Genomic DNA, 22687 nt, shown 5'->3' with positions numbered 1-22687 from the left:
TGCTCTCCATCTTCTCTCACCGAATCTCCTCTCCTTCTGGCCCCCCCATGCCCTCCACTTTCCTCCTCTTCTTCTTTTCTCCTCCGCATCCTCTCTCTCCCCCACTCTCCCTCCTTCCCCCTTCCCTCCTCTTCTCTCCCTCTCTTTTCTCTCTTCTTCTCTCCAAGGATGGCCAGCCCCCTCCCCCGAACTGACCCCGCCTGGCAGATCCTGGAATCCTACTCCTCTCCCCACAACAGGAGATGGTGCTTGGCCATCTGGGAGTTCACACACCTGCTCCTGCCAATGAGAAATGCCTCTCCTTGGTGGGAAATGGGACATTTCATGCCCAGAGCCGACAGCCCCCCGTCCCACCTCTGTTGCTAAGTCCCCATGTGACCCTAGGAAATTCCCTGCCGCAGTTTCCCCAGCTATGCAAGGACTTCCAAGCTTCCTTGCAACTCTGCTGTCTGCCATCTGCAGACCCAGGGCTCTGCTCACCATGTCACCCTTCCTATTCCCCCCTTGCCATCTGGAGCCAGTCCAAACACACACAGCCCTCCTGTTCCCCAGCCACCAGTAAGTTCTGGGACTTCCTCAGGAAGGGAAATTAAGAAAGCCTCTAAGAATTCATTGCTGTCACTCAGGGGTCCATCTCCAGGTGATGCTGAGCTCAGGACCCCTTCCCTGAGTGTCCCCGAGCTAGGACAGAGAGCTCCAGGCTAGCCCTGGCTCCCACCCATTCCTGGGGGTCAGTACCTCATTGCTTCATGAGTGATGGTGGAGATAGTGCATGATTTCAGGGGCCAGTAGTACTTTCTCCCCGAAGAGTGAACTTAGAATGGTAGAATCTCAGGAATCTCAACACGGAGAAGGGAACACCCAGGGAGCCAGCCCGGCCATTCCCAGAGCTCCTCAGAGGATGCAGACACACGCAGGATGAGTGGCAGAACTTGGGGAGCAGCCTGCAGCCTCCAGAGCACTCGTTAAGGATAATTGTGGAGACTGGCTTCCCGGTTCATTACCAGCCCTGGGAAGCTTTTGGAAGGCTAGGAGAAGCACAGATAATTGTCCTATTAAATAGCTGAGTTATTCTCCTTGTAAAGCAAATGTGGGAGGGTGGGGGAAACAGGCAAGCCTGGAGCAGGAGGGACTGAAGAGTGACCTAAAGAAGAACTTTTCAACCATAGGCTGCTCTCTGAGGATGTCTCAAAGCCAAGGATGCAGGAAAGAGGGGTGGGAACTGGGTACTGGGCGGAGTGGAAGCTAGAGGGCTTCCTGGAGGAAGTGGCTTTAAGCTCTGCTTGATTTGAAATGGGACACTGTTTCTGAGTGAGGACCTAGAGATCCCAGAAGACCTAATCATGCCAGGTGGGCCACCCATAGCCCCTGATTGTCCTACTCAGGGGTCTCCTTGACTCCTCCTTTGTCCTCACCTGCCTGGGGAACCCATTCTTCCACTAGCTCCTCTGGCCCCCAGGAGGAATGGCCATCCCTCCCCTCTCCTCTTTTTCTTCATTTCTCCTTTCCCCACCTACTTCCCTCTTCTCAGTCCCCATCTCCCCTCAACGCGTCCATCTGGGCCCCACTCCACAGTCCACAGCCCACAGCCCACAGCCCACACATTAAAGGGACTCTTGCAAATGCAAGCAAGACTTCTGCCTCATACCTCTTCCAGACACCTTCAATCCTAGTTGGAAGAAGATGAATAAATAGGTGGTGGGAGTGGGGTGGTGGTTTAAGTAGATGGGTAGGTAGATGGATGGCTGAGTACATGGAAGGATAGATGGATAAAGTAAGAAAAATTGGATAGATAATGGGTAGGGGGTGGATGGATGGATAAGTATATGGATGGATGGACAGGTCGATGAATGGATGGATAGATGGCTAGGTGTGTGGGTCGCTAGTGGATGTCTAGTAGGTGGACAGATAGATGAGTGGAGAGACAGATAGGTAAGTGTGTGGATTGATAGATGGGAAGATGAATAGATGATGGATGATATGGATAGATGTCTAGTGGGTGGATGGGTAAATAAATGGATAAATGGGTAGGTAGGTAGGTGGATGGTTGGATGGGTAGGTGGGTGGATAGATATGTATACAGGAAGATGAATAAATGATAAATTGATGGATGGATAATTAAAATCACAAGCTTATTCCAAAACATTAGATGATCTAAAATCAGGGATAATTGAAAACCCACTGAATACATTTTTAAGGAGATAATGCAAAAGTAACACAGATTAAGCTGGCTGTACAGCTGCTGTGTTTGTCACCCCATACAGAGAAGTGGGTGGGCAGGGACCCCTGCTAGCCCCAGTGAGCCCCCTCTCTCGTCCTCCCCCTGCAGGTGGGCTGTAAGGCAGCCGTGGTCTTATTCCAGTACTGTGTCATGGCCAACTTCTTCTGGTTGCTGGTGGAAGGCCTCTACCTGCACACCCTGCTGGTGGTCTCCTTCTTCTCCGAGCGGAAGTACTTCTGGGGGTACATACTCATCGGCTGGGGTATGGTACCTGGGAGGGCCACTAGGCTGGGGACAGAGGGAGTAAGGCCCAGAGAGCTCACCAGGGGGCGGATGCCAACCCAGCCTGTAGCCTTAGGTCTTGCTGGGCTGTAGGTCTTGCCTGCAAGCTTCCCGGCCAAAGGTTGATAAAAGTCCCCCAAATGTGTGGCCCAGGACAGGTGCCCTCAGGCTGCAGCTGCACCAGGGCTGAGCTGTGGGACCGACAGATTCTATGAACATCCTTGTATTTCCCCTTCAGCCCTTGAAACACACAGGGCCACTGCTAGTCTATAAACTGCCTCTGCCAAAATTAGAAAAAAACTCTCCCTTTTGGGGGACACAGCCCCTTAGGCATAGTTTCACCCCTTCAGTGGAGCGATGAACAACCTATGCCACCATTTGGGGCAGCCCTGGTAACCCGCCCTTTTCTCTCTCCCTCCCTCTGTCTGATTCTTTCTCCTTAATCTCTCCCTCATGCCCTCTCTCCTTGCCTCCCATGCCCTCTCCTCTATTCTTCTCTCCTTTGGCCCTGACAGGGTTGCCCAGCATATTCATTATGGCGTGGACCATCATCAGGATCTATTTTGAGGATCATGGGTGAGCCGTCACCCTGCCCCCTCCTCCTGGCTGCCATCACTTGGGGCAGATCCCCTGAGTGGGATGAGGGGGGTCTGGGAGCAACAGACTCGGGACCCATGCTCTCTAAAAGGGCTTGGGGGCAGAGCTGGGGACAACTAGAGAAGTGCTGACTCTCTGTGGCTGAGGGCAACCTCTCTCTCTCCCCTACCGTACCCTACCCAGATGCTGGGACATCATCAACTCCTCACTACTGTGGTGGATCCTCAGGGCCCCCATCCTCACCTCCATCTTGGTAAGGCCTCCTCCCACCACTAGAGATGAGGAAACTGAGGCCGACACTGGGTAGTCAACTTATCTCAGGTCACACAGGAAATGCGTATGTAGGTCAGATCTGAAATCTCGGTTTCCCAGTGCCTAACGTGGGATCGTCCCACTCCCTTCCCCCACCAGTTCTTCCTCTAGAGTCCGGAAGATGGATTGGGAGGCCTCGTCGTTAGGGCTATGAAGTAGAATTCCCGGATGACTTGCCCAAAGGGGGAAGAGCTGGGGGGGGGGGGGGGTAAGATAGAGGAGCATCAGGGCCCTAGAGAAAAAGACAGGCCATCAGCCCAGGGGGCTGGACACCCTGGCCTCCCCTCTCTGACCGCCTGACCTTGGCCCCCACCTGCCAGGTGAACTTCGTCCTGTTTATTCGCATCATCCGAATCCTGGTTCAGAAACTGCGCCCCCCAGATGTTGGGAAGAGTAACAGCAGCCCATATTCGTGAGTGTGGGCCCAGTGCCCTGACCCTATCCCCGGACCGCATGTCATTCTACATGCTCTGGAAGCCCCGCTCCAGTTCCCGAAAAGCAGTCTTGTTCTTGCCCACCTCCACCTCATGGCCTGGCTCAGTCCAAGAGTGTCCCCTGCCCCAGCCCCTCCTTCCCAGGCTCGTGAGTCCCACGTTTGCTTCTCCTGCGGTTACTTACCTACCGGGTAAATGATCCAGGTCCACACCTGTTGCCAAGCCAGGGAGCTTGAGAAGACAGTAGAGAATGTGTTCACACCATGTTCCCAGTTCCTGGCATGTGCCTGGCACAGAAAAGTAGATGAATGCCCTGAGGGAACCCCTAGTCTACCAAAAGACAGCCATGTTCAGGATTTAGGAAACCCCAATAATAATAACAGCATCTGCAGTTTATGTGCCAGGTATGTGCTAAGGGGTTTCCGTGCATCATCTCATTTCATCCACACGGTCCCCTATACATTGTCCCCATTTTACAGGTGATGAAACTGACATGCATTCCCTTCCTCCAAGGGAAGGCACTGTGGCATGAGGAGGGCACAGTGTCCATGGGACAGCAGTCATGCTCCTGGCTTAGGAAGGTGTGAGGGCTGTTTCCTGTGTTTGGGAGGTCTGGAGAAACAGGTTCTCATGAGAATAGCAGGCTTGAAGATAGAACAAAAGAAACAGGAAAAAGGTGGCTGTGGGAATGTAAGAACTGGAGATTAGTACTGCTGCACAAGACAAGCCTGGGGCATCCCACAAGGGCCTTCTAGTCCTGGGATTCTAGAATGTTCTACTTGGCCTAGCTTCTCCAGTTTTAAGGTTCCTGGCTAGAATGTCACGAGCTGCTGGATTTAGGATTCTATTCTAGAATCCTGTGATCCTCTGATGGGAGTAAGACTCACATTCCTGTTATGAGGGCATTCTCTCCTGCTGGGTGTATAGGCAGAGCTTTCCTTCCAATTTCAGAAGGGAAGTCCCTGCAAGGGTCCGCGGTCTGCCAAGGGGGAGCACATCAGGCCTCTGCACCCTGACCCCCTACTTTACCTGTGGGGCCTTATTTTTCCCAACATACGACTGCTTAAAAGGGCTTGAATCTGAGGCAAACAAAACTGGTCATTGCCAGGTCCATGTGGGTGAGATGGAAACTGAACAGCTGTCAGCAGGCAGAGGGGTGGAGGGTAGGGAGTCGGAGATGGAGCTCCCCGAGGAGGGGCTGTCAGCTCCCACTCTCCACCTCCCGATAAGCCTTCAATTTAAAGAAAGCTTCCATCTGTCAGCCTCGGGCACGTGGAATAGGTTTGCAGCCAAGGAGGGGTGGGCAGTTCTCAGGATCTTAGCATGGTGGGGAACCAGGTCCAGGAAGGAATGGGTGGGGCAAGTCCAGTTTCCCTGCCCCCAGTTTGCTGTGGGACCTCAGGCCCAGGGCTAGGCTTCCCTGGACTGACTGCCAAAGCAGGACTGATAAAGGCAGAGACACCCCCCGCTCACCCCTCCAACCTCCCTCAGCCAGGGAACCATGGGCTCACACTGCCTTGACCACCTATGAGGTCAGGTGGCTGGGAGGCCTGAACCAGAATGAGCCCTGCTCCATAGGAAAAGGGCCAGGCGTTCAGAGTAAATGTGGACCCTGCACACAAGGCTGGCTGCTGATGGAGGAGCATGCTGGAAGTGTGTGTATTGGTGTGGGGAGCTGGTGGGGACAGAGGGATGAAATCCCCGAAAAGGTAGCAACTCCTGAAGAAGTGAGTGCTGCAGAGAAGCCAAAGACAGAGGGTTGTACTAGTTGACCCTGGGTCATCCCTGATGACCAGGCACAAACTTGAGTGCCCACCATCCTCCCAAGTGCCTTTGGGCATATGTGGTCAGGACCCCAATTACAAAGACTTCCTTCCCAAATGTCCTCATTCCCCGCAGAGATTCCCCGCATCTCTCATGGATGCATTGCACTTTGTAGCACCCAAAGCATTTCTAAGTTTACAGTGGGCCCAATTTCTGTAATTTGACCATGTAGAATATACATTTACTCCCATTGTACAGATTGGGGAAACTGAGACCAGGAGAGGGGAACCAGCCTGAGAAGATCTCCCATTAGCTGCCACAGAGCCTGAAATACCATGATTATGCATCATCCTCAGGTTTTAGCACTGGCCTCCTTTATACTCTCTACTCCAGAAGGGAGAGAATAGAGAGGCCTCTATTCTGGGAGGGGCAGGAGGCATGAGGGCCTAAGCACTGCAGACGTGGAACAGGACCAGATATGGATGCAATATCTGGTTGCAGGAGCCAACAGTCAGTCCATACTAACACGTCTTGGTCATCATCCCCGTCTTTTGTGCCCCAGCCGTCCCTGTACCAGGCCCTATTGTGTCCTCATATGTAGACACACCTACCCACGGCCTGCCCCTCCCTGTCTCCAGGAGGCTGACCAAGTCCACCCTTCTGCTGATCCCCCTGTTTGGAATACACTACACCATGTTTGCCTTCTTCCCCAACAACTTCAAGGATGACGTGAAAATCGTCTTTGAGCTCGTCGTGGGGTCTTTCCAGGTACGAACTCTTGACTTAAGCTGCATTCTTCTTTGGGATTTAAGGGAATTCAACCTTGGGCCTTAGCCCCTTGCCACTGGATTCCAGTCCTTTTACTGTAATAAGTATTGATTAAGCACGTGTTGTGTGCTTTGCCCTTTGCTTAACCAGGGGTACACAGGTGCCCGGGCCAGGGGTGGGACAAGGCTGGGGGCTCCTGGGGTCTGTCTACCTCACCTCTCCTGCTCCCTTTCTCCCCAGGGTTTTGTGGTGGCCATCCTCTACTGCTTTCTCAATGGTGAGGTAGGTAAGCCCCTCCCAGACCATGGGGGCCAGGGAACAGAACATGGTAGGCCCAGGATCCAGAAACACTGATGGGATATGTGCAGATTAAGGATGGGTTAAACCTGGTGATGGAAGGAGAACTGACTCTGGGTGGTGAACGCACAATGGGATTTATAGATGATGTAATGCACAATTGTACCCCTGAAATCTATGTAATTTTACTAACAATTGTCACCCCAATAAATTAAAAAAAAAAAAGATGGGTTATACCTTTCTACTCCTCAGACTAGTAAATTGGTGGTGGCACCTAGGACCTTGTTAAAAATGCTGATTTCTGGGCCCACCCCAAAGCTGCTGACGTAGAATCCCCACAGAGGATTCATGTGGCCATCAGTTTGGGAAGAGCCTGTGTTAAGTGTCTGTGTGCAGAGTGAGTGCAGATGCCTGGGGTAGCGAGTGAAGGTTGAGTGATGGCGAACGCCTGGTGACAAAGCACAGAAATCCACTTGGATGAGTTCAAGTGAGCTGGAGAGCAAGGATCAGAAAAATGGGACTACAGCCACCCCTCGGCGGTATCCCTGCCCATCCCTGGACTGCATTCTCAGATCCTCTCTGCCACTCACCTCCCCTTACTCCAAGGCCTTGGTTTGACCCTGGCCCATGTGCCCACCCAACTCTGCACCCCCCAAGGGAGCATCCCAGTCTCTCAATTTAGACTCTTCAACAGGATATGACTCGAGGCTCAGCACCCTAAATCGAGAGCAGCCCAATAAGCAATGGAGGAGGCTTGACCACACTCCCTTCTCCCAGGTGCAGGCAGAGCTGCGGCGGAAGTGGCGGCGCTGGAACCTGAAGGGCATCTTGGGCCGGGGCCGCAAATACCAGAACCCGTCAGGAGGCAGCATCGGGGCCACATACAGCACACAGGTCTCCATGCTGACCCGCGGCAGCCCCAGTGGGCGTCGCTCCTCCAGCTTCCAGGCCGAAGACTCCCTGGTCTGACTGCCAGGGACCCAGGGCGGCCCCATCCGTCCACACCCACCCAGCCGGGGCGGCACCGGGGGCAGACGCCTGCCCGGGCGAGGCCAGCGCGGGCCCTGGGCTCAGAGGCTGTTCGGGCTCCCCGCCCGCTGGAGAGCGCTGCTCTAGAGCCTGCGTGGGGAGAGGAGCGTGCATAGACCGACGGGCACTGCTTCTCAAGAAGGAGCCCCTGAGAGCTCATACCCTGGAAGGTGCGGGGTGGAGTTCAGGCGTCAGACTCCTCCTCCAAAGGCCCCCTTCGCCAATCAAAGGCAAGGAATTCGCCTACTTTCAAGTGACTCCGCCCCCTCTCGTGACCTATCAGGAAGGTAACCGCCCACCCCCCCAGCAAAGCTTTTGGGAACTTGACTGACAAGTCATGCCCCGAAAGGTCACCCGCCGCCACCACCTCCTCGACAGTGCCTCAAGGCCCACCCTTGCTGTCAAATCCTTTGGGTTAAGCATTGCCATTCAAGCATCTCTCTAAAGATGCAGTCCCCTCCCCCAGTATCTGCCTCTTAGTTGCCAGCTCCTCAAGGTGAATAAGTGTCTGCCTCAGGCAGATGCGTTTGTGAGATGGAGTTCTAGTCTGGGGAGCACAGCTATGTCATAGTCCCCACTGAAGTGCAGTGGTCCCAGGATGGCTGGAGCAATTCAATGGAGACTGCCACCAGCCCTACCCACCCACCTGTGGGCTATGGGAGCTGCCCTTGGCTGCCCGCCTATGTGCCAACTGTTAGAACCACAGGCTCAGAGATGTACACTCATGATGAGATGTACACTCATCAACCCAGCAAGGTGGGAACTCCTGTGCCTATTTCACAGATAAGGAAACTGAGAGTAGGTACCTTGTGATAGGTCAGCCGGTATAGGAACACGCATAGTCAGGCAAGTTAAGAAAGTTTTTATTGTAAGAGAGAAAAGTATATCAGACTGAGCAAAGACCAGTACAGTCTGGGCTACACGCCTAAAGGAGACTTGCAGCCCTGAAGAAGAGGTGAGGAGGGTTTTATAGGAGCTGACGGGATAGCATTGTTTGAACAGAAAATGTTGCTACTGTCTGCAAGCCAGTAGCTGTTTTGTGGTGTTTTCTGTTATCGCAAGTTTGGCTCTGTCTGCAGGTGCAGGCCAACAGACATTTTGTTTTCTTGCATACATGGCTCTGTCTGTCAAGGTCTCTGAGACCTAGCATTCAGAGACCTAACACCTTGCCTTGTTGCACAGCAGGATTTGAACTCAGGTCTGACTGATGGGGAAGGGAAAGCACAGACTCTTAACTGCTGCCTTTTGTATTTTGTAACATGCTGGTTATTTGTATCACCACTAATATTGTTATCACCACCACCACCATTCCCACCTGGCCCTCCCTGGAGTGTGGCTGAGGAGTCATCTGGCCCATGTGTCGTCTGGACAAGAACCTGCTCATTGTGGCATCCTGTGTGTGCCCTGCGCCCCTGTGGCCATATGGCTTCCTGCCCACACTGCAGCCAGAAGTTCCCCTCAAGACTACAAACACATGTGTGCAACAATAAATGTTGGGTGGGAATGGCTTCATTTTCATAATGGTTGACGGTCCCACATGTCGTAAAATGGAGACTGGCTTCCCACTTGCGGCCATCTCCTCCCATGTGGAGGAGGGGTGGTCAAAACTATCACTGAAGCCAGATGCCACCACCCTTCTGGGTTTGGGTGGGAATCCTACATTTCCATGTGGCGAGCACACAATTCTAAAGGCCTTCAACTGACATCTCATTGAAGGGTATCCTCTCTCTTCTGAGTGAAGAAGTTACACAAGGTCCTTATTGTGCCCCCCCCCCTCGAAATCCATCCAAGAAGAGACAGTTCTATTCTTGCATCAATAGACAAACAACAGACAGAGCTGCCCTCGGTCCCAAAAATGGTTAAGTGTAAGGATTTCACAAGCCGCAGTCATTCCTGCAGACAAGGAGAACATGGGGATGAGAACGTGTTGCCATTGCCAGGGCTCAGCCAAGAGGAGGACGATCAAGGGCAGAACAAATGTCACCAAAACAAGTGAGCGAGCAAAGACAATACAACTAATAGGTTTAGACACAGAAGCAGTAAGTACGGTGAAGTAGATGACATCAGTCAGCAAGAGATGTCTCCAAAGCCATTGCCTGAGCGGACCTCTTTGGCTTCTACTTCCTGCAAATTTGCAAGGAGGCAGTCTTGCTGCAGGAGTGGGAGAGGGGTGCCAAACTGCTAAAGAGAGGCCAGAATTGGCTGGCAAAGGCTCAGACCTGCCTGCAAGGCTCCTTCAAAGCTTTGTGCTACTCAGTACCACGCCAGGACCCATCAAGGAGAGCCCAACCCAGCACCCTGCAGAGGCCCAAGTCAGGTGTGGTCAGGCCAGGATAGGAGTGACTGTCAGGGTGTCCAGATGGCTCAGTTGGTTAGGGCACACGCTCTGAACGACAGGGTTGCTGGTTCGATTCCCCCATGGGCCAGTGAGCTGCGCCCTCCACAACTAGATTGAAGACAACGAGCTGCCGCTAAGCCCAGATGGCTCAGTTGGTTAGAGCGCAAGCTCTTAACCACGAGGTTGCCGGTTCAATTCCCAATTCCCGCATGGGATGGTGGGCTGTGCACCCTGCAACTAAAGATTGAAAACGGCAACTGGGCTTGGAACTGAGCTGTGCCCTCCACAACTAGATTGAAGAATAACAATTTGGAACTGATGGGCCCTGGAGGAACACACTGTTTCCCAATATTCCCCAATTAAAAAAAAAAAGAAAGAAAGATAGAAAGAGTGACTGTGAACCTAGAGCTGGGGCAGCCCCAGGCAAGTACCCTTTGGTCAGTGGTCCAGCATCTCCAGGAGGGGCAACCTCCCTCCATCTAGATTCACGCTCCATGCCTGCCCTGTGCATGGTCAGTTGTAGGACAGCCGAGGAGGTAGTGCCCTGAGCTTTGACGTCAGGTACTCCTGGCCTGCTGGGTAGAGAATTCTCTGCAGCCTTTCTCCTCTTCCCCTGCCTTGGCCAACGGGGGTGACCACCAATGAAGTGCTGTGTAGGGGAGAGCCGGACTGGGCGTTTGGAGCACCGTTCTTCCCTGAGACTCTCACGTCTCTACTACAAGGCTTGGGGGATGAGAGAGGGGGGACAGGCTCCTCTCACTCAGCTGGAGCACGTCCCTCATTTGGTTTCTTAACTCCCTCTCCCTACTGCCGTGTCCCCCTGCACGGGCTCCAGAGACCTTGTCCACCCCCACACTTCTCAGTAAAATCGGGAAGACCTAGCCCTAGTCTTTTAGTCTTAATTCCGCTTCAGACTTTCTTGGAGAAAGGTCCCTGCCCCTCTCTGGGCCTCAGTTTCTCCACTTGCACAGTAGGGGAGGGTGTTGAATGGTTTAGCTTAACTCCTGGCTAAGGCGTGGGAGGCTGACCAGAGAGAGCTCTCTGCCACTTGCTCTGTCCTCTGGGCTCAGGGGGAAGAGAGCAGCTAAAGGGGGTGCTCCAAGCAGTCTGGGGGCCAAGGGATACACAGAGGAGGGGGCTGTGCGGAGACCAAGGTCAGAGAACTGAGGGGTGAGCTCAGGCTGGAGGAAGAGGAGGGAAAACAATGGGAGGAGCCAACACATCCTAGAAGCAAAGTGTTTGCAGAGGAAAGGGCAGCACCCCGCCCTCCAGATCAGGAATCCCACAGGCTGCCTGTAGGGTGCAGAGACCAGGAGGGGCCCCCAGACTAAGCTGGAGCCAGTGCATCCCACAGGGCCTGAAATCCCACCATTGGTGAGTCATTGTTTCAGGGCAAGGGCAGAGCCCTGGGGAGAGCAGCAGCCAGGAGGGTGGAAAGTGAATGAAACACAGACCCGAGATAGAGGCAAGAAAAGGGAAGACACAGGTGAGACCCTGCCCTGAGAGGTGGCAGGAGGTAAGAAGCCCAGTGGTGGGTATTCAGGAATAGGGAGAAGCTGAAACACTGTCTCAGGATGGCAGAGGCCATAGGCAGACATCCCAGGCTTCCAACGAAGTAACGGTGGAGTGGGGGGTGTGGGGACAGAGCCCCAGAAAGCAGTTTCCAGGCTCTCGGCCTCACATAGAAAAGTGCTGGCTCAGGTAGTAAATGGCCATCAACTGTGATTGACTGGCCATCAGCTGTGGCTAGTTGGCCGTCAGCTGTAACCAGTGAGCCATTGGCCACTAATATAACTGCTGTGGCTACGCTAGCAGTAAATGGGGCCTAGCAAGAAGATGGTGGCTGAGCCTGCAAGCGGCGCAGTGAGGGTTGAGAATTGTGTGGCTCTTGTTTCCTGTGTCTCCAACCCAGCCGCCAGCGAGACTATAGTGGTGTGACTCCCCTACCTATGGCTCCGTGGGTGTTCCTTTTTGGCCTCACCATGTCCTGCGTTCTCATGTGGGGAGCGGTCGCAGAGACCCCGCATGACTCCCTGCACGACACATGGCGCAGCGAGCAGGATATGGTGCCGGACAAGGCTCTCCGAAGGACGGTGGAGCAGTTTGTGCGTATGAACACTCAGTCTCAGGCAGACCAGGAGGAGCAGCTGCCGGAGAGCTGGACCCCCGTGGAGGGGTGGTAGGACATGGACGGTTCTCCCACCAGCACAGGAAAAGCCATGCAGCTGCTGGAGAGATGGACCCCTGTGGAGGGGTGGGAAGACGTGGACGGTTCCCCAACCAGCAGAGGCCGGAGAAAGCGAAGGTGGTTGCAGCCCTGTGGGCCGGGGAAGTTCCTGCTCAGGCAGCCCGGATGCAGGACTTGTAGTCCCAGGAGGAAACACTTGCTGAGTCCTCCATGCGAAATGAGGGTGAGGTCCAGGTCGTCCCTCACCCCCAGGACAGCCCTGGCGAATGACTATGGACTATGGGGAATTGCCTTCCATCCCTAATTTAATGGACCTCTTGACTGTTTGCTTGGGAACACACCACCATGTAGTGGAACTGGGGGATATTTGCTTTTGTGTCTTGACTGGCCGCCATCGAGACTATGTAAGCACCTTGACTGTGAGCCGCTGTTGTTCCACCACGGTACCCTGAGCGGCCCAGAGAGAGTGGCCGTGCCCTGAGAGCCCTGGCTGAGTCCAGGAAGTCTGGCTGTGCCCAGAGAGAGTGGCAGTGCCTTAAGAGACCTGGTTGAGTCCAGGAAGTCTGGCTGTGCCCTGAGATGCCCTGGCTGTGCCTAGGAAGTCGGGCTGTTCCCAGAGAGAGTGGCAATGCCCTGAGAAACCCTGGCTATGTCCGGGGAGACTGGTGGTACCCTAAGAAGCCCAGGAAGTCTGGCTGTGCCCAGAAGTACTGGTGGTGCCCTGAGAAACCCTGGCTGTGTCCAGAGAGCCTGACTGTGTCTAGGATATTGCATTCACCTCCAGGCTCCTCGCACAGGGCCCCTCGCGGAAGATGCTTGTCGCGTAGATTGTGAGGCGAGAGCCTGTAGGGGTGGAGTGTGGGGACAGAACCCCAAAAAGCAGTTTCCAGGCTCTCGGCCTCACATAGAAAGGTGCCTGGCTCAGGTAGTAAATGGCCATCAACTGTGATTGCATAGCCATCAGCTGTGGCTAGTTGGCCGTCAGCTGTAACCAGTGAGCCATTGGCCACTAATATAACAGCTGTGGCTACGCTAGCAGAAAAAATGGGGGCTAGCAAGAAGATGGTGGTTGAGCCTGCAAGCGGTGCAGTGAGGGTTGCGAATTGTGTGGCTCCTGTTTCCTATTTCTCCAACCCAGCCGCCAGCGAGAGTATAGTGGTATAACTCCCCCATCTATGGCCCCATGGGTGTTCCTTTTTGGCCTATCCATATCCTGCGTTCTTGTGTGGGGAGCGGGAACAAAGACCCCGCCTGTCACCCTGCACGACAAATGGCACAGCGAGCAGGGTACGGTGCCGGCCAAAGCTCTCCGAAGGGTGGTGGAGCAGTTTGTGTGTATAAACACTCAGTCTCAGGAAGACCAGGAGGAGCAGCTGCCAGAGAGCTGGACCCCCGTGGAGGGGTGGGAAGACGTGGACGGTTCCCCAACCAGCAGAGGCCGGAGAAAGCGAAGGACATTGCGGCCCTGTGGGCTGGGAAGTGCTTGCTGAGGCAGCCCGGATACAGGACTTGTAGTCCCAGGAGGAAACGCTTGCTGAGTCCTCCATGGGAGCTGAGGGTGAGGTCAAGGTCATCCCTCACCCCCAGGGCAGCCCTGGCAAATGACTATGGATAATGGGGAATTGCCTTCCATCCCTAATTTAATGGACCTCTTGACTGTTTGCTTGGGAACGTACACCATGTAGTGGAACTGGCAGATGTTTGCTCTTGTGGTTTGACCAGCCTCCATTGAGAATATGTAAGCACCTTGACTGTGAGCCACTGTTGTTCCAGCACGGTACCCTGAGAGGCCCAGAGAGAGTGGCAGTGCCCTGAGAGCCCTGGCTGAGTTCAGGAAGTCTGGCTGTGCCCAGAGAGAGTGGCAGTGCCCTGAGAGCCCTGGCTGAGCCCAGGAAGTCTGGCTGTGCCCAGAGAGAGTGGCAGTGCCCTGAGAAACCCTGGCTGTGTCTGGGGAGACTGGTGGTACCCTAAGAAGCCCAGGAAGTCTTGCTGTGCCCAGAAGCACTGGTGGTGCCCTGAGAAACCCTGGCTGGGCCCAGAGAGCTTGGCTGTGTCCAAGATATTGCATTCACCTCCAGGCTCCTCGCACAGGGCCCCTCGCGGAAGACGCTTGTCGCGTACGTAGATTGTGAGGCGAGAGCCTGTAGGGGTGGTGTTGGGAGAGAGCCCCAGAAAGCAGTTTCCAGGCTCTCAGCCTCACAAGGAAAGGTGCTGGCTCAGGTAGTAAATGGCCATCAACTGTGATTGGCTGGCCATCAGCTGTGGCTAGTTGGCCATCAGCTATAACCAGTGAGCCATTGGGCACTAATATAACTGCCATGGCCTCGCTAGTGGAAAATGGGGGCTAGCAAGAAGATGGTGGTTGAGCCTGCAAGCGGCACAGTGAGGGTTGAGAATTGTGCGGCTCCTGCTTCCTGTGTCTCCAACCCAGCCGCCAGTGAGACTATAGTGGTATGACTGCCCTACCTATGGCTCCGTGGGTGTTCCTTTTTGGCCTAGCCATATCCTGCGTTCTTGTGTGGGGAGTGGGAGCAGAGACCCCGCCTGTCACCCTGCACGACAGGGGGAGACCACAAAATGAATTTTTCCTGCACCCCCTCATCCCTCCTGCTTCAGGGTCCCTCCCTCCTGCCTTGCAGGGCACTTGTGAGGCCAGATCAGCTCATCTCTATCGCCACCTGGTGGGTCCCGCAAGGACTTCACCAAGGTTGGCCTTTGGGCCTCAAACACCTGGGTGCAGGCCCCCATCCCCACCTCAGGAGGCCTGGTGACACAGAGGGCAGGCCCCTCTCCTCAGCTCCATTTCAGAGGGGGGAGGTGGTGAGGCCACAGGACTGGTGACCCCAGGGATTAAGGAGGCCCAGCAGCTGGCCCTCAGACCTAGACCCCTGACCTCTGTGGCATGCAGTGATCCCTGCCCCAGACCCAGCTGTGGCCCCAGGTAGAGCCGGCTGATTGGCTACAGGCACTGGCCTTTGACCGAGCTCTGACCCCAGTCCCTGAGGGCAAAGGCTAATTAACTCAAGTGGTCACCTCCTGGGAAGACCAGGGCAAGGAGACCCCCACCATCCTAGCACAGAGGGCCACCGTTGTGTCGATGACAGAAGCCACCATGTGGACGATTCCTGCCACTCCAGGGTACAGGCTGCCCAGGGAGGGTGGCCAGTCTGCCAGCAGAATGAATAGGGAGCAGCTTCCTAGCTGAGGTGGCAACGGGGTAGTCTTTCTTAAATAAGGCCAAGGGAATGAGGGTGGGTTTGGGGCAAGCCCCCCACTCTGGCTGCTGAGAAGGGCCTCAGAGGCAGGGCTGGGAAAAGCTGCCAGCCCATCATCCAGGTGGGGGGGGTGGGATTGGGTAGACGATGACCCGGTTGGGGACATGCTGGATGTAATGTCTGTAGGACATCTGTGGAAAAGTCCCAAGGTCGTTGGAATCAGAACCTAAAGCCCAGGCCCTGAGGGTGGGGAGACCAGGGCAGCCCCTGTCGGGGAGCGGTACACAGGGAGTCTGTATCTCCAGGCCCCTCCATCTGGTGTGCTGGGCCAGGGTGGGACGGGATGGGGTGTCGTGTCAGCTCCTCCATTCCCACCACTCACCCAGTGCCTCTTTTAATGAGCAATGACCCTGCCTCCCCCTACCTCCCCCCATGTGGGAACAGGAACTGTTCTTATCTCTCCCAGGGGAGGGGGCCGGAGCCACAGCTGGCAGTCATTAAACACCCTAATCAGGCCAGGGATGGCTGAGGTATTAATAGCCAGGAGTCGATGGCCCTGGAGACACAGCCTCCCAGGAACAGGGACAGTAACTCGGCAAGCCATGGGGCTGAGGAGGACGTGTCAGAAGGCCATCCTGGCAATGCCCCAGCCCCTGTGCAGGACAGATGGGGGAACCAAAGTCCAAAGAAGGGAAGTCGTTGGTAGAGCCCAACCTTGAACCCAGTTCTCAAAATCCCAGAGCTCTCCTTTATTATCTGGATGGCATAGGTGAGCGTCATTGGGTGTGCCCCTTGTGGAAACACAAGTAGAGCAGACCTAGTTGGCAACACTGATTCTTTACTCTCTGTAAAAACCTTGATATTTTGTTAATTGTGTGTTTTTGCGTCAGTTTTGATTTTTTAAAAAATATCATTTATCCTGATTACTGAGTGTTTTGCCACCTCCTTAAATTTTACACCCCAGGCGAGTGCCTCACTTGCCTCACCCTCGTCCCAGCCCAGCTCCCAGAAGTCCCAGCATCTCTGAGTCCCAACATGTCAACATGGAAAGAACTCTGAAGAGCTGAACTGGCTTCTATGTGGCTCAGAAAAGGGTCCTGCCAGGGTGACACCTACTAGAAGTAGGCAGCTCCAGGGTTAATTCAGCAGCTCAGTGGTGTCGTTGTAGACGCAGTGTGGGGACAGAGCCCCAGAAAGCAGTTTCCTCGGCCTCACCTGGAAAGGTGCTGGCTCAGGTAGTAAATGGCCATAAACTGTGATTGCATGGCCATCAGCTGTGGCTAGTTGGCCGTCAGCTGTAACCAGTGAGCCTTTGGCCACTAATATAACTGCTGTGGCTACCCTAGCAGAAAAATGGGAGCTAGCGAGAAGATGGTGGCTGAGCTAGCAAGTGCGGATTGCTGAGAGGCGGATGCTGCCAGCAAGAATATAGTGGTATGACTCCCCTACCTATGGCTCCGTGGGTGTTCCTTTTTGGCCTCACCATGTCCTGTGTTCTTATGTGGGGAGCGGGAGCAGAGACCCCGCAGGCTGTCCCACCTGACACCCCGCAAGACACATGGCACATCGAGCAGGGTCTCCTGCATGACACCCCGCACGACACCTGTGTTCTTGTGCAGGGAGCGGGAGCAGAGACCCCATAGGCCGCCCTGCACAACACGCAGGTTTTTTTTTTTTTATATGTCCACTCTGCCATACTCAGTATGTTGAATTTTGCCCACGTACTTATCCCCTCATGATTGCAAGATGGCTGTTGCTGCCCCACCCATCACGTTCTCACAGAACCCCATCCACTGTCAGGGAGGAGAATGTTTCCTGTGTGTCTCCTTTTACCAGGGAAGATAAGCTATCCCAGAACCCACCTTCTGCGCGTTCTCCTCAGGCTCCTTGGCCAGGAATAGGTCACATACCCCACGCCCTGGCTGCAAGAGAAACCAGGCTTCCTGAAGGGAAGTTGATCTGATAAGGATGAAAGGGGAGTGGCTATTGAGTAGGCAATCAACAGTGTCTGACTCCCATTTTTGTTTTGTTTTTTGATGTCTCTTTGGGTAAATGGTTGGCCTTGCAGATTCCCTCCACCTGAGAGGGTAAGGAAGCAGAATAAGCCACAGTTCAGTGCAGGAAAGAGAAAACAGTTGAAGTATTTTGTGCGGAAAGAAATGTACACGTAATGTAGGAAATTAGATGTAGAAAGACCTGGAAGAATGGAAATTAGGACATACTTCTACACTTCATGGTCACACCACCCCAGCTGCCACCTTGCAGGATATTACTGCCCACGTCTTAGCTGCACATTTATTATGCTGGTGACAATAAAGTGGAAGGAACACAGCGTCCTGCTGCTGCAAACTCCTGTCTGCCCGATCCCACCCGTCAGCCACCACTGTGCAGGAAGAAGGGCCCCCACCTCCCTTCTGCCTTCCAACTCTCTCCCGCAGTGCTTCCCTCTGGCAGAGCCTAGGATGTATCCCGATCCCCAGCAGCAGGGGCTTCTGGGAAAGAGGCTTTAGCCCCAGTAACACAGGGGTCTGTGGAAGGGACCAGCGAGGGATGCCGAGTACCACAGATAATTTGTAGCATGGAGGCTCGGGTGGCCTGGTAACCTGAGTCCCCAGAAAGCAGAACCTGAGACAAAGGCCTGCAACCAGGAAATAGGAATGGAGAAGTGTGAAGCAGGGAAGAGGGGAAAGCCAAAATAAAGGTGGGTTATTGAGTTGGTCACTGCTGTGGCAACGGGAACTCACTTCCTCTGGGACCCTCTGTGGAGTGGGCAGAACACTCAGAATCAACCTCTCAGGGGATAGGACAGCGTTAACCACCGGTTCCTACCGTCTGTTGCTCAAGGTCTGCCCCTGCCAACGCCGCATACTTCCAGGCATGGCGTGCATGACAAGCTGGTTCTTTCAGGTGTCCCACACCATGGCTTCAGAGAACTCAGAGGCAATGAGTGACAGTTGTGTGGTATAGCTGAGGCGAGGGACTGCCAGTCATTCCAGTAGGAACTGGCAAAGGTAGGTCAATAGGATATAAGGCAGAGGGTCCAACACAGGTGGCTTCCTGGTGACAGAGAAAAGGAGCCTCACACATAGGTCCTTATGCTGCCTGTGGCGACAGAGTTTTCCTGGGCACACGCGGGCCCCTGCGGCTGAAGAGCTGACCCAGCCCCACTTCGGTTCGCTCTGGCCCTCAGACCCCTCCAGTCTCACCACACCTCCATGCAGCCTTGGCTGTGAGCCGCCCTTGACATGACCTCTCTGATAGGCTCACTTCACCACTGGCCATGGCAGCGCTGTGACAGGCCCGCCAGTTCCAACTCCGCCACCCTCCTCACACCGTGTGGAACATGCAGGAACTCCTAGAACCTTTGCAGGCCTCTGGGAGCTGAGGAAGGCTTGGTCGGACCTTCTTGCCATCACACCTGGAGTGTCACTGTTTTTATCCAGCAGGGCCACCTAAAGGGCACAGGCTGCCTGGGAGACAGCCTTCCACACATGCAGAGCAGGACACATGCTCCCCCTATTTTCAGCTTTTGGTTTTCTTCTTCTCAAGATTTCATCCCAGAGAATGAGACCAGGACACATGTCTGAAAGATTCGTCCCCTTTTTCTCACCACTCACCAGCTGACAGTGAGCTTTCCTCTCTCCTCTTCCCTTCCTCTGCCTGAGATGGCATTCACCCGCCCTTCCCCAGGGTCATGATGGTGGAGTGGCTTCAGAGGAACATAATTTCAGGAATGAGGGGATGAGCATTATATTGGCTTAGTATTTACAAATTATTAACACCATTACATTCATTCAGCAAAAAATTACTGAGCCCTTAGTGTGCACAGTACCTGGCACTGAGGACACAGCAGCGACTCGCCCTGCAGTGACAGAGGCCCTGCCCTCGTGGAGCTGACCCTCTAATGCAGGAGCCAGATAATCGATGGGAGAAATTATAGAAGCAAGCAAGCAGGACGAGGAGCTAGACCAAGGGTGGTCAAAGGAGGCCTCCCCTAAGGGGTGACAGTGGGACAGGAGCAGGTCATTCCCCCTTCCCGATAATCAGAGGATTTTACACCATAGATGTCAGAGACCTTGAGAGCCAGGTTAAACATGCAGTCCCCTGCCTCTGCAGCAGTAGCCTCACAGCATGTGAGAAGAGCCACACACAGGGTTTGGGACCCCCGTGCCATCGGCGTCTCCCCTGGGAGGGATTCCAGTGCTCAGGGAGGGGATGCCTGCCTGGACATGGTGGGCCTGTTTCTCGGGTCCTCTGTTCCAGCAGTGACCCGCGCCCACTGACTATCTGGGTGTGGGAACCAAAAGGTTCCCCCCCAACCCCTCGGCTCAGTGTCCTGGTGCCGAGTGACAGAGAACAGGCAGCTCTTGAAAAGACTAATATTTACTCTTCAAATGGGAGCTGGCACAGGCTGTTTCCTGCGACTGGCGTCTGGCCTGCCCCGGAGGATGGACACGACGTGAGGCACTCGGGGAGATAGGCAGATGTCCCTGCGGACATCAGCATCCAGGAGGAGACAATGTCTTTAAGATGGGGACAGCATGTTCCAAGGTCCCATCCAACACATCGTTGCTCTGCTTGTATACCTTCGGGGCATAGTGCTAGCTCCCTCCCACACTCTGCAGACAGCTCTGTAAGGAAGTTCATCCCCAAGTTGGGCCTGTGTTCCTTGTCCCTGGCCCCTGCTCTGATCCCTGGGGCCTCAGAAAATGTGCCTGGAACAACCCCTCAGGACAACGGTGGTCCAGGTATCTTCACCCCTCCCACCACCAGCCCCCTTTCGGCTTCACTTCCCCAGGCTCACACTCCCACTCTGGGGCCAGAACAAGCTATTTCTTGGGCAGAGTGAGGCCTTGAATTGGGGGCATCTCTGTCCCCCACAGCTGTGTTCCTTGTCCCTGCGAGACAAGGACAGCTGAGTGCCTCATGGGGGAAAGAGTTTCCGCCTGGAAACTGCTGGTCCGACAGCCTGAATCTTGCAAGGAGAGAGAGTCCCCGGTGGCCAGAGCCAGCTCCCACCCACTCGCTTTTCCCTCTGGAGTCCCCTTCTCTGCTTGCCCCACCCCATGGGTTCCAGAAGCCCTCCCTGACCATCTTAGCCCTTGGCCCTGCCTGCAGTTCCCACCCCCCTTGCCTACTGGAGAAGCCCTGGAGGCTCACTCTGGCAGCATGTGGGGTGTAGAGCCCCTAAAGGTAGGCCTTCTCGGCCTCATCAAGTCCAGTGAGGGCTGGGCACACCCAGGGCAAGACCTCCAGGGGCAGTGCAGGCCCCCCGATTCTCCCAGGGCTCTCAGACCCGACGGCTGACCCTTTTTTAATTCCTCATTTTCTCTAGAGCTAACTAACTCCCATGCTGCTGGCCCCTTGTAGGCAACCATTCAAATGGATCGTTTTAAATATCTTTTAAAATGTTAGCATTTCGTGTGCATATATTTTTAATCATATGAATGTTATTTTTCCCTCAGTGCTATGGTTTGAAGAGCCACCCACGCGCCATGTTAATGTAAACCTGGAACTTCTGCCTGCTGTGTGGTGCCCGTGGAGCCTGCACACTTTGTGCGCCCATGATGGACACACAGATTGCTTTCTGCCAACACGCATGCTGCTTCAGTAAACACTTATTTTCTGACATGTCCCCTTAAGGATCTGTGTAAGAATTTCCTGGGGACAGAAAACCGGGAATGAAATTTCCACACCATGAGGTGCCTGCACACAATCTGGGTAGGTAGCTGTATCAGTTGGCTAGGGTTGTCATAACAGAGTACCACCGACTGGGTGGATTCATGAATAGAAATTTATTTTCTCATAGTTCTGGAGGCTGGAGGTCGGAGATCAAAGTGTCGGCAAGGTGGGGTTTTTCCGAGGCCTCTCTTTTTGGGGCTTGCAGACGGCCATCTTCTCCCCAGGCTTTCCAAGAGTCTCCTCTCTGCGTGTGTCTGTGTCCTAATCTCTTCTCATAAAGACACAAGTCATAATGGATTTGGGCCCATCCATATTACCTCATTTGGCCTTAGTTACCCCTTTAAAGACCCTATCTCCAAATACAGTCACATTTTGAGGTACTGGGGTTCAACATATGAATGGGGGGCACAACTCAGCCCATACAGTGGCTTTGCTGTTCAGATTGGTTGTGCACGAGTCCTTTACCTACATACTCCCTCCAACTTGGTGCCATCCAGCTTTCTAAGTTTTGTCAGGCTGATAGATGTAAGGTGCTATCTTACTGTTGTTATCTTTTTCTATTTCTAATGATTTTAAATATCTTCGTATGTTTCTTAGGTTCTGGGGTTTTCTCTTCTGCAAATGGTCTGCTCATTTTCTACTGAGATTGCTGTCTTTCTTGCTGATATACAGGAATTGCTTATATATTCACCCCTTATTGGTTTAAGTCAGTGTAATTATCTTCTATTATTTAACTTAGCCCATGAAATCCTTATTTGTATGTAATCAAATTCATCAATCACTGTCCCTTAAGGGTTGGGCCTGGTGACATTGTTTTACTTAAGAAGCCCTTTTCCATCCCAGATCCCAAAGACAGTCTCCTTCATGTTCTTCAATGAACTATAGGTTTTGCCTTGCACATCGGACCCAGTGGCATCTCAGAGCTGACATAGCACAGCTGGGCAGCAGCCCCTGCCAGGTGCACTCAGGTGGGACGCCTTCCTCTCGGAGCCTTTCTCCTACTGGCACTGCCAAGGATGCTTGGTAGCTATCAGGCAGCATTTCTGCTACCTGACCCCATCAGGAGTTAGAGCCCAGGAAAAAGGAAGGCAATTCACCAACCTGAACTAATAGATATCCAGCCCTCCCGGCACAGAAAGGGCACTCTTCATAGGCCAAGATCCCTTTATTATTTGTGGGTACTGCCAAGTGGCGGACAGCACCTTGTTCCCAGCCCAGAGGGAGGAGCTCTGGGCTATACTGTCACCAGCTCCCAGGGCAGGCCTCAGCTTCCCCAACCTGAGCAACAAGGGGGCTGAACCAGATGGTACCTAAAGGCTCTGCCAACTCCTAAACCCCAGAACTCAATAACTCAGGTGTTTATTTTGCAAATCTTTGCCCTCCTGCAAAAGATTTCATGCGGGACAGATGGTGGAGAGAAGCTTGGCATGTGCATTCTCCAGTGTGTTTAGAGCATGATCCGGAGAGATCAGTGCATTTGTTTCCTTTCTGGGAATTTTATCAGCTGCTACAGGAATGACCTCTGCAAAAGGGCCCCGTCCCGATGACAGTGGCTGGCAG

The 22687-nt window shown here is 54.0% G+C and overlaps 1 protein-coding gene across 2 annotated transcripts in view; it reads left to right on the top strand.

Moving 5' to 3' along the window:
- The window catches only part of VIPR1 (vasoactive intestinal peptide receptor 1), a 32966-nt gene extending 22544 nt beyond the window's left edge, over nucleotides 1–10422 (top strand). Inside the window, exons 7-13 of one of the 2 annotated variants that reach the window (XM_019727542.3) lie at nucleotides 2330–2483; nucleotides 3019–3079; nucleotides 3284–3353; nucleotides 3733–3824; nucleotides 6249–6378; nucleotides 6619–6660; nucleotides 7453–10422. In XM_019727542.3, coding sequence (XP_019583101.3) covers nucleotides 2330–2483; nucleotides 3019–3079; nucleotides 3284–3353; nucleotides 3733–3824; nucleotides 6249–6378; nucleotides 6619–6660; nucleotides 7453–7644 — 741 coding nt within the window. In that variant the 3' untranslated portion in view covers nucleotides 7645–10422. The remainder of the gene's footprint in view (nucleotides 1–2329; nucleotides 2484–3018; nucleotides 3080–3283; nucleotides 3354–3732; nucleotides 3825–6248; nucleotides 6379–6618; nucleotides 6661–7452) is intronic. The other variant, XM_019727544.3, reaches the window with a different exon arrangement.
- Nucleotides 10423–22687: the final 12265 nt, after the last annotated feature.

This window comes from Rhinolophus sinicus, chromosome 5, assembly GCF_057876585.1.
Source record: "Rhinolophus sinicus isolate RSI-liver-muscle chromosome 5, RSI-T2T, whole genome shotgun sequence".
In the NCBI taxonomy this organism is placed as follows: Eukaryota; Metazoa; Chordata; class Mammalia; order Chiroptera; family Rhinolophidae; genus Rhinolophus; species Rhinolophus sinicus.
The sequence above is the reverse complement of the archived record's forward strand: the minus strand, read 5'-3'. Positions and strand labels throughout refer to the sequence as shown.